Source organism: Sardina pilchardus, chromosome 12 (genome assembly GCF_963854185.1).
Source record: "Sardina pilchardus chromosome 12, fSarPil1.1, whole genome shotgun sequence".
In the NCBI taxonomy this organism is placed as follows: Eukaryota; Metazoa; Chordata; class Actinopteri; order Clupeiformes; family Clupeidae; genus Sardina; species Sardina pilchardus.
The window spans coordinates 4,461,160-4,473,816 of NC_085005.1; the positions used below are offsets into that span (position 1 = coordinate 4,461,160).

Genomic DNA, 12,657 nt, shown 5'->3' on the forward strand with positions numbered 1-12,657 from the left:
GTTCATTTGCACTCTTGTCACATGGTACAGAGCTGGGTGGGTTCAGCATCTCACGTCTGCACTGTTATTTATAGGTGCCTCTTTCCTCTGAACTCCTCTCCCCCGTGCCCCTCACACACACACACACACACACACACACACACACACTCTCTCTCTCTCTCTTCCCTCTCTATCACAAGTACACACATGCACACACACACACACACACACACTCTCTCTCTCTTCTCTCTCTCTCTCTGTCTTCCCTCTATCAAGTACACACACACACACACACACACACACACACACACACACACACACACACACACACCTCTGTTGTGGGAGAACCATCTGATGACACATCCAAGACTCCTTAAATCTGCATGTAAATAACCTTCATTTGCATCACACTTGCACTTGTTGTTGGCTGTGATAGAAGACGCCCACTGTTTTCAGTCTTCTGCATGCGCAATGCACATGGACCTGCATGACTGTACATCCATCTTGCGCTTGATGTCTATGGCAGCGGGTATCTTTGCATGTGTGTGTGTGTGTGTGTGTGTGTGTGTGTGTGTGTGTGTGTGTGTGTGTGTGTGTGTGCTGTAGCAGAGTTGAGGTAAACAGCAGCCAGCCAGAAAATTGGATGTTGTTATTTTGGGTTTTCATCATTCATCCACTCATCATCAGAGACACATTCTGGGATGCCTAATAGCACTGCATCGCCAGAGTAACTTGCTCATGATGTCGGGGGCTGTCAGACACCCATAATTCAGTGCGGGTAATGTTATGGTAAAGTTTCAGAGATTGATTCAATCATTTCAAGTCACCGATGGTACCTTGTTGTGGTAGATGTCTTCATCTTGGTCTTGCAGTGACTGGTGTGCAGTGTTTGATAGTGGAGGCAGGTATCAAGGTCATTCTCCTCCTGTATATGAATAGCTTGTCTATGGTATCTGCCTCTGAAATGAGCCAGTTGGACAAGCCTGTCTCTTTCCATTTCTACGTATTTGAGTGGTTAAGTTGCGTTTGTTAGACAATGATCTCTCAGCTTGGTGTTCAGCCCAGCAAAATGTACTGTAAGGCTCTGAGAAACTACAGTCAGAAGTTGAAGGTAAAGAAAACTTCATCGGTATGCCTGTACTGTTCTATGGCCTGGTGAGCACCTCCAGGCTTTGATCAGAGGACCATTGTGAGTGTTCTCCAAGGTCGCTGGCTTCTTTTGTGTGCTTTATGAGAGGATAGATGTATATTCTCATGGGTGGATATAGACGTATATTCTCTATCTTTACTGTGGATAAAGGCATTATGTAGGAAGAGTTACGTAAACATGAAAGAACACCCACCATTTTGTTTTGTGGGATACATTTTTTTTCAAATACTCCATCGTGAAATGCTCAGAAGCAGATTTGCGGCTGTTGTTGTTTGCTGTTTGCTGATTTTAGATAATGCCTCTCGCCGTGCACATCTGTTGACTCTAAAGAGCCTAAATGCATTACATCTCCAAACTGAAGCCTCTGCAACCACACGGGAATACCAGGGCAAAACAAAAGCCACCATGTTGCTTAGCGTTTAAATACCATCCAGATCCGATGAGTGGATGGGAGAATCAAATTGGACATAATGTTATCATAATCTACTAATCCATTGTGTCCAAAACGGCATCTCAGAATTTGATAGATGAGTGTGTTTTTTGTTTTTTTTCTGTCTTTCTCTCTTTCATGCTCTTTTTTCTTCTTCCCTCTTTCTTTTTCTGGTAGGTCTTGAAAAGCACACAAGGGGTGAATTGTGCTTGTTCTCTGAGCCCATGCCACCTCCCTCTGCGGGAAAAAAAAAAAAAAAAAAAAATCACATTAGACAAATAAAAAAAAAAATGGCCTTAGACCCAAGGTCTGGCAGGGCTCCTTTTGGTGTTCTCCAATTACTCTCCTGCTTTGCTCTTTTGTCTGCCTTTGGACACGACTAACCTCTGAAGAGCCTTTCTCTCTCTAGCCACTTATGCTCCTGAATAGCAGCCTCGGCCGTGGAGATCCTCGCGCTTGCCTGTGTTGAGCCCAACCAATTACCGAGCTACCGACTGTGCGTGCAACTTGCAGCTCGCTTTAATTGAAAAAGAATATTCGCTATTCAAGTTTTTTCCCCCGTATATTTCTTCACCCAGGGGGGGGGGGGGGAGCAAGCAGTTGGGATTTGTGTTGCTTTCATTCCTCGTCCATGTTTGTTTTGTCAAGATAATTGACCAACTTCCCATGTCCTGCGCCTCGCTCGCTCGCTCGCGCGCCGTTCATTAATTTGAGATGTAACCGCTGTGTACACGCTTTTTAAAAACATCAGATTTAGCAGGCTGTGCGACGTCTGTTGGGAATCATAAGGGGATTATGCAGTCACTGAGGAGCCCGTCTAAAGCACACCCACCCACACCACGCCACGCCGGATTGGCACACAGTAATTGGAGCAAGCCTGCGTGGTGCTGCGAGATTACATTAGATGTTGTGATGGCACGCTGCTGAAATTCAGAAGAGGAAAAAAACAACGCTGCCATTCTGTGTGGATCCGAATGCACCACGCACACGTGTGGGAGTACAGTAGGGGAGATCACCAGCCCCAGTGGTCAGAGCATTCACAAGCTGTCAGAATGTGTTTGGCTGTGACTAATTGTTGCTCTGTTTTTTAATCTCTCTCTCTTTGTCTCTCTCTCTCTCTGCCTCTGTCTGTCTTTCTCTCTATCCCTCTCTCTCTCTCTGTATGCGTGTGTTTGTTTCACGCTCTCCCACAGGAGAAGAGAACTTGCTGGCCATCCTGAAGAGGCGATGGTGGAAGTACATGATTCTGGGTTTGATCGACATCGAGGCCAACTACCTCGTCATCAAAGCCTACCAGTACACCACACTCACCAGTGTGCAGGTGAGGATCAGCTGTGTGTGTGTGTGTGTGTGTGTGTGTGTGTGTGTGTGTGTGTGTGTGTGTCTCTTCTTCATCTATACAGTGATTGTCCTTGGTGGGCATAGACCCAGGCAGCAGCCGCCGAGACTCGGTGTGTGTAATAAGTCCCCTAATTAAAGTTAGATGGGATGATTCTCATTTTCCTTGTCAGTTCATCTTCATTATCAGGTCGTTAGTGCCAGAACAGCCTCATTCAGATCCCGTCCAAAGGCCTTTCATTAGCCACCAGCCGAGCGCGGTCCCAGCGATTGTCTGAGAGAGCGCCGCAACGGAGCCCAATTGATTTCTCTCTCTTTCCCTTTTTGGTCGTTGTCCTCTCTCTCTCTCTCTCTCCCTCTCTCTCTACCTCCCTCCGACTCTCCCTCCGTCTCTCTCTCTCTGTCTCTCTCTTTGGCCTTTGTCCTGTGAGTCCCTATTTTCAGACTGATTGTCACACACAAAAGTGTATCTCTCCTCGCTCAGGCTTTTCCCATGTGAGTCCCCCTGTTCTTCAGTTATCAGCAGCCACCTGATTATACCTCTGTAGCCTCGGGAAAGAGAACATGCCGTGATTGGTCAAGAGATGTGCTACTGGGCTGCCCATTGGTAAGCTGCAGTCTCAAGGTTTCCTATAGAGTCCATATCCACATGGGACCTGTGTGCAGCAGTTATCCCCGCCCAGTCAAACTGCACCCACTGCACCAAATGGGCAAAGATTCCACCATTTCACTAGGTGGATGGTAAGAGGACAAAAGAAGATGATTGAAATGTTTGACGTTTTATTGAATGTGTAGAAGCGAAAGCACAGCAAATGAACGCACATAATCAGACCATCGTTAGGTAGGGGTGTGTTGCCCTTGGGCCATCACTGAGTTGTCCTCTAGTCATTGTTATGAGTGTTGTCCTCAGATCACCATTGGTTACGTTGTTTACGGGTCATTGGGACTGATTATTATCAAAGCACGTGTTGCTAAAGCATCCAAGACACACGTGTCCCCTTCATGAAGCTGTTATTAAAGACCTTCAACTGCGTAAACAATCGTGCGTTCCTAATATAAGGCAATTCTGGGGGGTATTTCACAAAACCAAGATAGGGGATTTAGACAGGCTTACTGGGTTATCCTGGATGAACATAGCCTTGACTTGGTTTCACAGAAGAGATCACATATAAGTTACCATGGGAATTTATACTTGGAAGCTAGCCTGCTCCCGACCAGGCTAACAGCCAAGCTAAGTTAATTCTAATGGTAATTGCATGATCTGATTGGTTCAGCTAGATGTCATTCAAATCAGACCTCCATGCGATTTTTTCAAAGAGCTGTATTCCATTTATATATTATTTGCTACTTGCATTTACTCGCAAAACACAGCAGAATGTCTGCCTAATACCATATGGATGTTATTTAAATTATGGTGGCCTTATAATTAATAACATACTCGTTGTTTGCTTATTTTTTGACGGACGTTTGATGAATAGCCTAGTAGTTTATTGGAAGTGGAGGGGACATTTTTCAAAGGTGTTTTCAACTAATTCGACAAATTAAGATATATATAGTCATACTGTGTGCATCTTTGCGGTGGCAAAGCGCTTTCTTAATGACGTTGCGTGCCGAGACAAGGAAGCTCTCACACGTGGGTGCATACGTACATTTGCATTCACTTGGTCTGCCACACCTACTCCCGCTATGTAACAGAAATAATCATGATTCCCATCCAAAAAAGTACAACTTTACCTCGTTGTTAGTCTATATCAAAAGCGATTGTTCACTTTGTGTGCAAGACGCTATTTTTCGCGTCTTTTTTATTCCAACCGTGAGTTATTTGGAGGAGAAACGAGAACGCGCACACATACCGAATAACTTACACCTGGCTTGACCTAGCCGCCTCAACTCATCTGCGCTCAGCATTAGTGAAACGTGTTTTGCATGTTTACTTTGACCAGGCTTGGTCAACCGCGTGTGTCGTCACTTATCTTGGATCTACTTACTCTGGTTTTGTGAAATAGGCCCCTGGTGGCACAGAAAACAACATTGACTCTAATGGTAACTTGGCGATAAATAAAAACAAGTTTTAAAGTTGACATTCTCTAGGGAAGATTGAAAGGGTCTATAGATTGCCAAGTATATTTGTTTCACAGCCATGCTTGTGAAAACTCTGCAGAGTTTATTTATTTGATATGTTGTTTGCAACTCAGTGCATGGCTTTAATTGTTGTGTATTTGATTTTCCTGTCCACATTTTACCCCGGTGGATTGCATTAATTACTTGTCATATTACTTTTCCCACCCCCAGACAAATAATAGCCTTTAGAGCAGACATAATGGCTTTCTGTTAAGCCTGGTGTATTGTCCTCATCTCTTTGTAGAGTAGGGTCATTCATTATTGTGGATACACACTCTTTACACTGTGTGATTTAAATGTGGCTTTAATTGAGACATTCCATTACAATACTACTTCTCTATCTTGCCGTTTCTTCTCTCTCCCTTTGTATATACAGTATGTATTAGGTGTGTATATGCATGTATCTCTATGTTTCTGTCTATCAATCTACACTCTTAGTGTGTACCTATCAATCTACTGTATATTTGATTCTTTCTTACTTGTACTTGTGTTTTCTCTCTCTCTCTCTCTATCTCTCTCTAACACACACACACACACACACACAGACACACACACATTTCCTTCTCTTCCCTGTTCCTCTCGCTGATCAGAAGGGTTATGTCATGTCTTTGTGTGCTGGTGACGTGCCCATTCTGCGACCGACCAATCACAGACGCTGACTCAGCCTCTTCCTGGTCGCGTCGATCCTCTGCTCGCTCCCCGTGGGAAATAAAGGCTGAAGTTTCAGAAAATGGAGTGAGCACACACCGGCGGAAAAAAAAACCGAAAAGAAAGCGTGGCTGGCCACACGGCCGAATGAAAGCAGATGGGACTGTCAGACCCACTCAGACGCAACCGCCGTCATCCCTCCTAGTGTCTCCTGAGAGATCCACACCAGCTCTTCAGTCACTCTTCCCCGCTCTCTCTCTCTACCCTTCGCTCCCTTTATCCCCCATCATCCCTCTCTCTCTTCCCTCTCTCTCTATCCTTGGCTCCTTTTACCCCATCATCCCTCTCTCTCTCCTCCTCTCTCTCCTCCCTCTTTCTCTATCCTCCCTCTCTTTCTCTATCCTTTGCTCCTTTACCCCATCATCCCTCTCTGTCCCCCCCCTCTCTCTGCATCTCCTCCTTCAGTACCTGTCTTTTTCTTCTTTCTCTCTGTCTGTCTTTCACTCTGATTCTGGCTGTTGCTCCCTCCTTCTCTCTCTCTCTCTGATGCTTTTCTTCTACCCCACCCATCTGTCTATCCATTTCTCTCCATCTCTCTCCCTCCCATCTCCCCACATAATTTCTATTCCCTCTCTTTCTGTCTCTCTCCATCTCTCTCTCTCTCTCTCCCATCTCCCCACATCATTTCTGATATGTTTCCCCTTCCCTCCCACTCCCTCTCTCCCTCTCCATCTCTCTCTCTCTCCCTCTATTTCTCAGTCCTTCTCTCACTAATAGGAATAGATGAGGGCCTCTCCTGTGAGCCGGAGGCCACATAATCCTGCCTGTGCCGCCTGTCGCTGATTGTTTTTCCTCCGGCGCTGAACTGCTGCACCCTGTCTCGCCGAGTCTAGAGCTGGCTCCAGTGACACCCATGGCTGTCCATCATCATCACACACACACACACACACACACGCACAGGCACACGCACATGCACACACACACACACACACACACACACACATGCACACACACACACACACACACGCACATGCACACACACACACACACGCACCTGCACATGCACATCTCTTTCTCTCTCACATCTTTCATTGCTTTATTCACTTTCTCCCTCTTCCTCCATATTCTCACATTCTCTCTCACACACACACTTTTTTTCATAAAAATACACTGTGCCAGATGTTCAGTTCCGACACTTTGAGAGTTTGTTCAGCTTAAGAAAGAAACTATGTGTGTGTGTGTGTGTGTGTGTGTGTGTGTGTGTGTGTGCGTGCGTGCGTGCGTGCGTGCGTGCGTGCGTGCGTGCGTGCGCGTGTGTGTGTGTGCGTGTGTGTGTGTGCGCGCATGTGTGTGCATGTGCATTTTCTCCATCCCCATCCATCTCCTCCATGCTGCCATCCTCACACACATCTCACACACGTCTCTCTTTCAGCAACATAAAAGAGAAACCTAGTCACATTCTGTGAATAACATAAAGCAATAGCCACAACATTTCTTTAACATTTTTATATGGACTCTTAACAAGGCTGGACAATGCCTCATCAATATTAATACACAGGCACGCGCCGAGCCTGGAATCACGGCGCTCCTATAAAAGATTTTCCCATTACAGCCGGGTGATTAGTCGTTATGAACGGCCACGTCGGCTGGCAGCATTCCAGAACACTGATCTGCATGCTCGTCGTGGTTTTTTTTTTTAGTGCGTTTTTTTTTCACGTTTTTACCTCGTCTCGCTTCACCGAAACACTCAGACACCATACGGCGCCTCCGAGCAGTTAGATTGGATTTGTGGGCAATTATGCTCTACCTGGGCGTCTCTATCCTAAGTGGGGAGATGTAGTAAGTGGGAGAGAAAGTGATTGTGCAGACTTGAGATGTCGTGCTCGACGGAAAAAAAATGGATTTTGTTATTTAGTATTTTAATTTTCTTTTGTTTAAGTTCACAGCTCAGTCGTCTGGTAAGAATGCTAGTGGAGAATGCATTTAACTTTAAGGACATTAAACCTCGTCTTTTGTGGAGGGTTTTTTCTTTATTATGGAAGTCCTTATTTTGTATCAGATGCAGGCTTGTGCAAAATTCAGAATTGAATTGAGAATGACTCCTAAATTCCAATTCAATTCTTGAGTTTGAATTGAATTTGAATTGAGGTCAAAAACAGGATGCAGAATTACAATTCGAATTTGAATTAAGGGAAGTAGAATTGAAATTCAATGAAATTCAAATCAATTCATATATATAATATAAGGGTACGCTGCAAATTATTTGATTCTTATCAAGATAAAAAAAATAGATTAGAAGTGTTAGATCATTTATATTGTTTGAAGCGTGAATTTCTTACTTTACATAAGTGTTCAACTTTACACTATCTTAAATCAAGCACATCTTTTTTTTTGTCTCAAATAGGCATGACATCTTAAAATGACGTAAATACTGTTAAAATGAGATCTTTTACATCTCTCCCTCAAATTCTCATCAAAATAAAGCTTGTTTTAAGATTAAGTGACAAGAAAATTTGACTTAATTTAAGATGACATTTAAGATTTAAGATATCATCTTAAAACAGCAGTTTATGCTTATAACAACTTATGTAACATACGTCATCTAGACTTGTCACAAGCTGTGGTACTGTGGCGCAACAGGTTACAGCATTAGTACCTTGTACTCGTCCAACTACCCACGGGGACCCGGTTCGAATCTCACCTGCGGTCATATTCGAATCTCTCCCCAACTCTTTCACTCACCTACCCGCTTCCTGTCTATCACCATTGTCCTATCTGAATAAAGGCAAAAAGTCCAGAAAAAAATTTTCCAAAAAAAAAGGAATATAATCTGAGGCTGTTTAAATTTAAGTAACCTCATTTTACAACCAGCATTTTATGCTTATATTAAGTATATTTTACTTATTTTGGGGATGTAAAAAATATATTTATAAGTAATCTTAAAAACAGCAATTTCAGCTTATGTTAAGTTTCCAAATACCTCTGTAGACATGCTTATTGCTAGATTTTTTTTATTTATCTTAATTCACAAAATCTTGTCAAGTGAAATTATCTTGCTGCATGGACAGAAAATTTCACTTGTTTTGAGTAGCTTTCACCTCAGATTTAGTGTTTTTATCTTGTTTTTAGACACCCTTTTTTGCAGTGTTTAACAATTAAGTTTCACAAAATGTCAGATATGATCTCAACAAACACACAATTTATAATTGAAAACAGTAATCAATTACATTTCCAATGTAATTTTCCCTGAACTGAATGTATGTGAGATTCAACACATTCTTCCTGTTATGTGACATGTGAATTTGTTTTGAATTGCCATGAATTGAATTCCACTTCCTGTCATTCCAATTCCAATTCAAATTCAACGTCCTGTGGGGTGGGGCCAATTCAATTCAAATTCCAACTCATGAATTGAATGGAGGCAAATTCTAAAATTCGGAATTGTGCACAAGCCTGATCAGATGCAGGAAATATGGTATGTGGTGTTTTGTCTCATTTTTGTTTAGCTGTTCACACAGACATTAGAAGATTAACTCACCTTCCTCACCCACAATCCCCCGGCCTATAGTACTGTAACCTCACCCCAACCCCACCCTAGACGTCTATCAGCTGCCCAGTGCTCATTCAGGGGCTGGTATTTGTGGAACAGGAACAAAGGAAATGTCAGCTATGATGCCAGGGGATTGTTTGGCCAGTAGTTTCACTGTAAAGGTCGTCTGTATCTCTCGACAGGCCTCGTCTTTTGACTGCGCTAATCAAGTCATTTGCTGTATATTAGTCGCATTGTGTATAAGTTGCAATACAGTGTTTTACACAAGTTTTAAAAAAAAAAAAAAAAAAAAAAAAAACATATTAATACCATTAATTCAGCAATGTATTAACCTCATACTCTTGGTAGATGTTACGCCCGGCTCAAGGCACAACACAAAAAGAGGCAAAACAACAGATTCCCAATCAAATTATATTTATTAAACGTATTATATTAAAGGAAGTGTCTAGGGGATGAAAACTATAGTGTTATGCAGTGCGTGCGTCCAAAAGATGTGTGCATGTGTGGTGGTCGAGAGAGAGAGTGATGTAGGGGATTTACAGTAAGGTTGGCCTTGGAGAGACGCTGGAAAAGCTCTCTGATTTTAGCTAGATGTTGCAGCCAGGTGGCGCTAAACACCACCACATCATCTAAATATGCCTCACACTCGGTCATTCCTGCTAGGACATGATTGACAAGGCGCTGGAATGAAGCAGGCGCATTTCGGACTCCAAACGGCATAACCTTATACTGTAGAAAATTATCCGGAGTCACGAAAGCAGACAATTCCCGAGCACGCGGTGTTAAAGGCACTTGCCAATAACCCTTCAAGAGATCGAATTTACTGACATACATTGCCGCTCCGACATGATCAACACAGTCATCCACACGGGGAAGGGGAAAACAGTCAGGTTTCGTCACTGCATTAAGTTTTCGGTAATCTGTACAGAATCGATGGGTCCCATCAGGCTTACCTACTAACAAACAGGGAGAGCTCCATGAACTAAAACTAGACTCAGCTAAATCATGCTTTAGCAGATACTCTACCTCCTTCCCCAGAATGGCCCTCTTGATGAGATTCACCCTCTTTACCGTCTTTAAACGTCAATTTAGACACATACGTTGACTGCCATTGACGTCTATAGACGTCAATTGCCGTTTTCAATGGGGAGGGCTCCTGGGTGGGCTTGGGAACGATCTGGCAGAGTTTCAGGCTTGTAAACAGACTGCACTAGCGATCCGAACCTCTAGATGGCAACAGTGCCATTTGGATCATTAGTATCTGCCTAGAGTGCACAAGTCATGCAGAGACAACTAGCAAACACACTGAAGATCGACCACAGTGGATCTAGTTTGCACGCGATGCAGGGAATAAATATGCTTACTTCTTACATCAAGGATGGAAAACACGTGAACGGTATGATCCATTTACATTGGATATTGCGATATAGACTAACAACAACCTTGCTAGTGCTAGCTTGCTAAGTCTAGCATCCTGTTCAGAGTCTTTAGCGACCATCAGAGTCCCGGAATCGCGGTTGACATACTACTGAAACGCTAACGTTAAAAAGTTGATTTTCACAAAAAGATCGTTTTCTCCATGTTTTGGTCAAAAACAGGTGTTTTTAGCAAAACTAACCCATGTTCTACTGACGATTACTAAAGAACGGAAAACGATAGAAACATGCCGTTTTTTCCTGGTGAAAGAAGAGAGTCTACTCTTTCATTTGTTACCTTCGGTGTTTACATAGTCATAAAGCTCACCGTTCGGTGGATCTTGGAAAAACAGTCAAAATGCTGTAAAACGTCTGGCAGTATGGAGCGCTCTGCACTGAAAATCGCTGGCAGCCAATGAGTTAATAGGCCGTGCAGAACCTACGTCAATGTCATGCTCAATGACATTGGTACGGCTTGGCACATCTGGAAAAAGGGATGGGAAGTCTCTAACAAGTTCAACAATATCATCCCTTTCCTTGCTAGACAAGTGATAGAGATGCTTGTGCAAGTCGGCCAACATCTCTGAATTTCGTAACCGTCCCTCCGTAACTTCACGGGAGGGCACGGTCACGTCCTCATCAACCTCACAATCACTCCCCTTCTCCAATTGGGAAGACACAGAACCTGGACAAGGAGGACACACAGGAGTCACCAAGCCCACAGGCTTAGAAGAGAAGTAACCCTTCAAAAGGTTGACGTGACAAACCTGGGTCTTCTTTTTCCGGTCTGGTGTACTAATCAAATAATTGTGATCAGACAGACATTTCACAATAGTGTAAGGACCAGCGAAACAGGCCTGGAAGGGGCTATTGATGATGGGCAGCATGGCTAACACCTGATCTCCTTTTTCAAAACACCGTGCTGTCGCTTTGCGATTGAAAAGACGCTGCATCTTACACTGTGATCTTACTAGCGCATCCCTAGCAGCAGCACGTGCTTGATAGAGGCGATACCTAAACCCACCAACATAGTCCAATACATTAGCAGGTGGCTGTTTAGCGCTCCACTCATCAGCCAATATGGCCGTAGGACCACGAACAGCATGGCCAAACACTAGCTCGTTGGGACTAAAACCAAGACTCTCTTGTGCTCTACTGATTTGAGATTGCCATTTCATCATTGAGAATCAACCAAGCACTTTGACGAAACGCCCGAGTAGGATGGTCACAGGATTGAACTCAACAGACTTCGGTTTACCCCTAAAGGAAACCCTGTTTCTATTAAAAGCGTCACCAGGCCTGCTGGATGGCGTGCTACGATGGGTCAATGCATACTCGTCTGCCAATACAGCTGCTTGACGCAAAGTGGTCACTTTCTGTTCGTTTAAATAAGTAGCTATATTATCAGACGCACAGTTCTTAAAGTCTTCAAGAAGGACTAACTCTTTAAGAAGTGGAAAGGAGTCTACTTGTTGAGAGGTGCACCAGCGGTTAAATAAGTGCTCCTTCTCACGAGCAAACTCAATAAAGGAGTGTTTGTCAAACTTCTTGTAATTCCGGAACCGTTGCCGATATGCCTCTGGTACCATTTCAAAAGCATGCAATATAGCCACCTTGATTAAGTCATACGACTTGGAATCTTCTAATGACAAAGAGGCATAGACATCCTGAGCGCGGCCTACCAACACACACTGAAGTAGCAGGGTCCAGATCTCTTTGGGCCATTTTAGGGAAGTAGCCACCCTCTCAAAATGGGCAAAGTATTTATCAACTTCCTTCTCAGAGAAGGGTGGCACCATCCTAATATATCTGCTAACATGCAATAATGTTGGATCAGATGGTGATCCTGGCGGTGCAAGAGGAGCAGGAGCAGGGCCAGGAACTGCAATTCCCTTAGCCGCAAGCTCCAGCTCTAGCTTACGAAGCTCGAATTGACGCTCCTGTTCCTCCCGATCTATTTCCATCTTTCTCATTGCTACGTCCACATCCATCTGTTTCTCTTGTACAGCCATTTCCCTGATTCTAA

General features: G+C 43.8%; 1 protein-coding gene across 1 annotated transcript in view; it reads left to right on the forward strand.

Annotated features, from left to right (window-relative positions):
* slc35f1 (solute carrier family 35 member F1) overlaps positions 1–12,657 on the forward strand; it is a 66,896-nt gene that overhangs the window by 27,040 nt on the left and 27,199 nt on the right. The window contains exon 5 of the mRNA XM_062551320.1: positions 2,753–2,880. Within this exon, the coding sequence (XP_062407304.1) occupies positions 2,753–2,880 (128 nt within the window). The remainder of the gene's footprint in view (positions 1–2,752; positions 2,881–12,657) is intronic.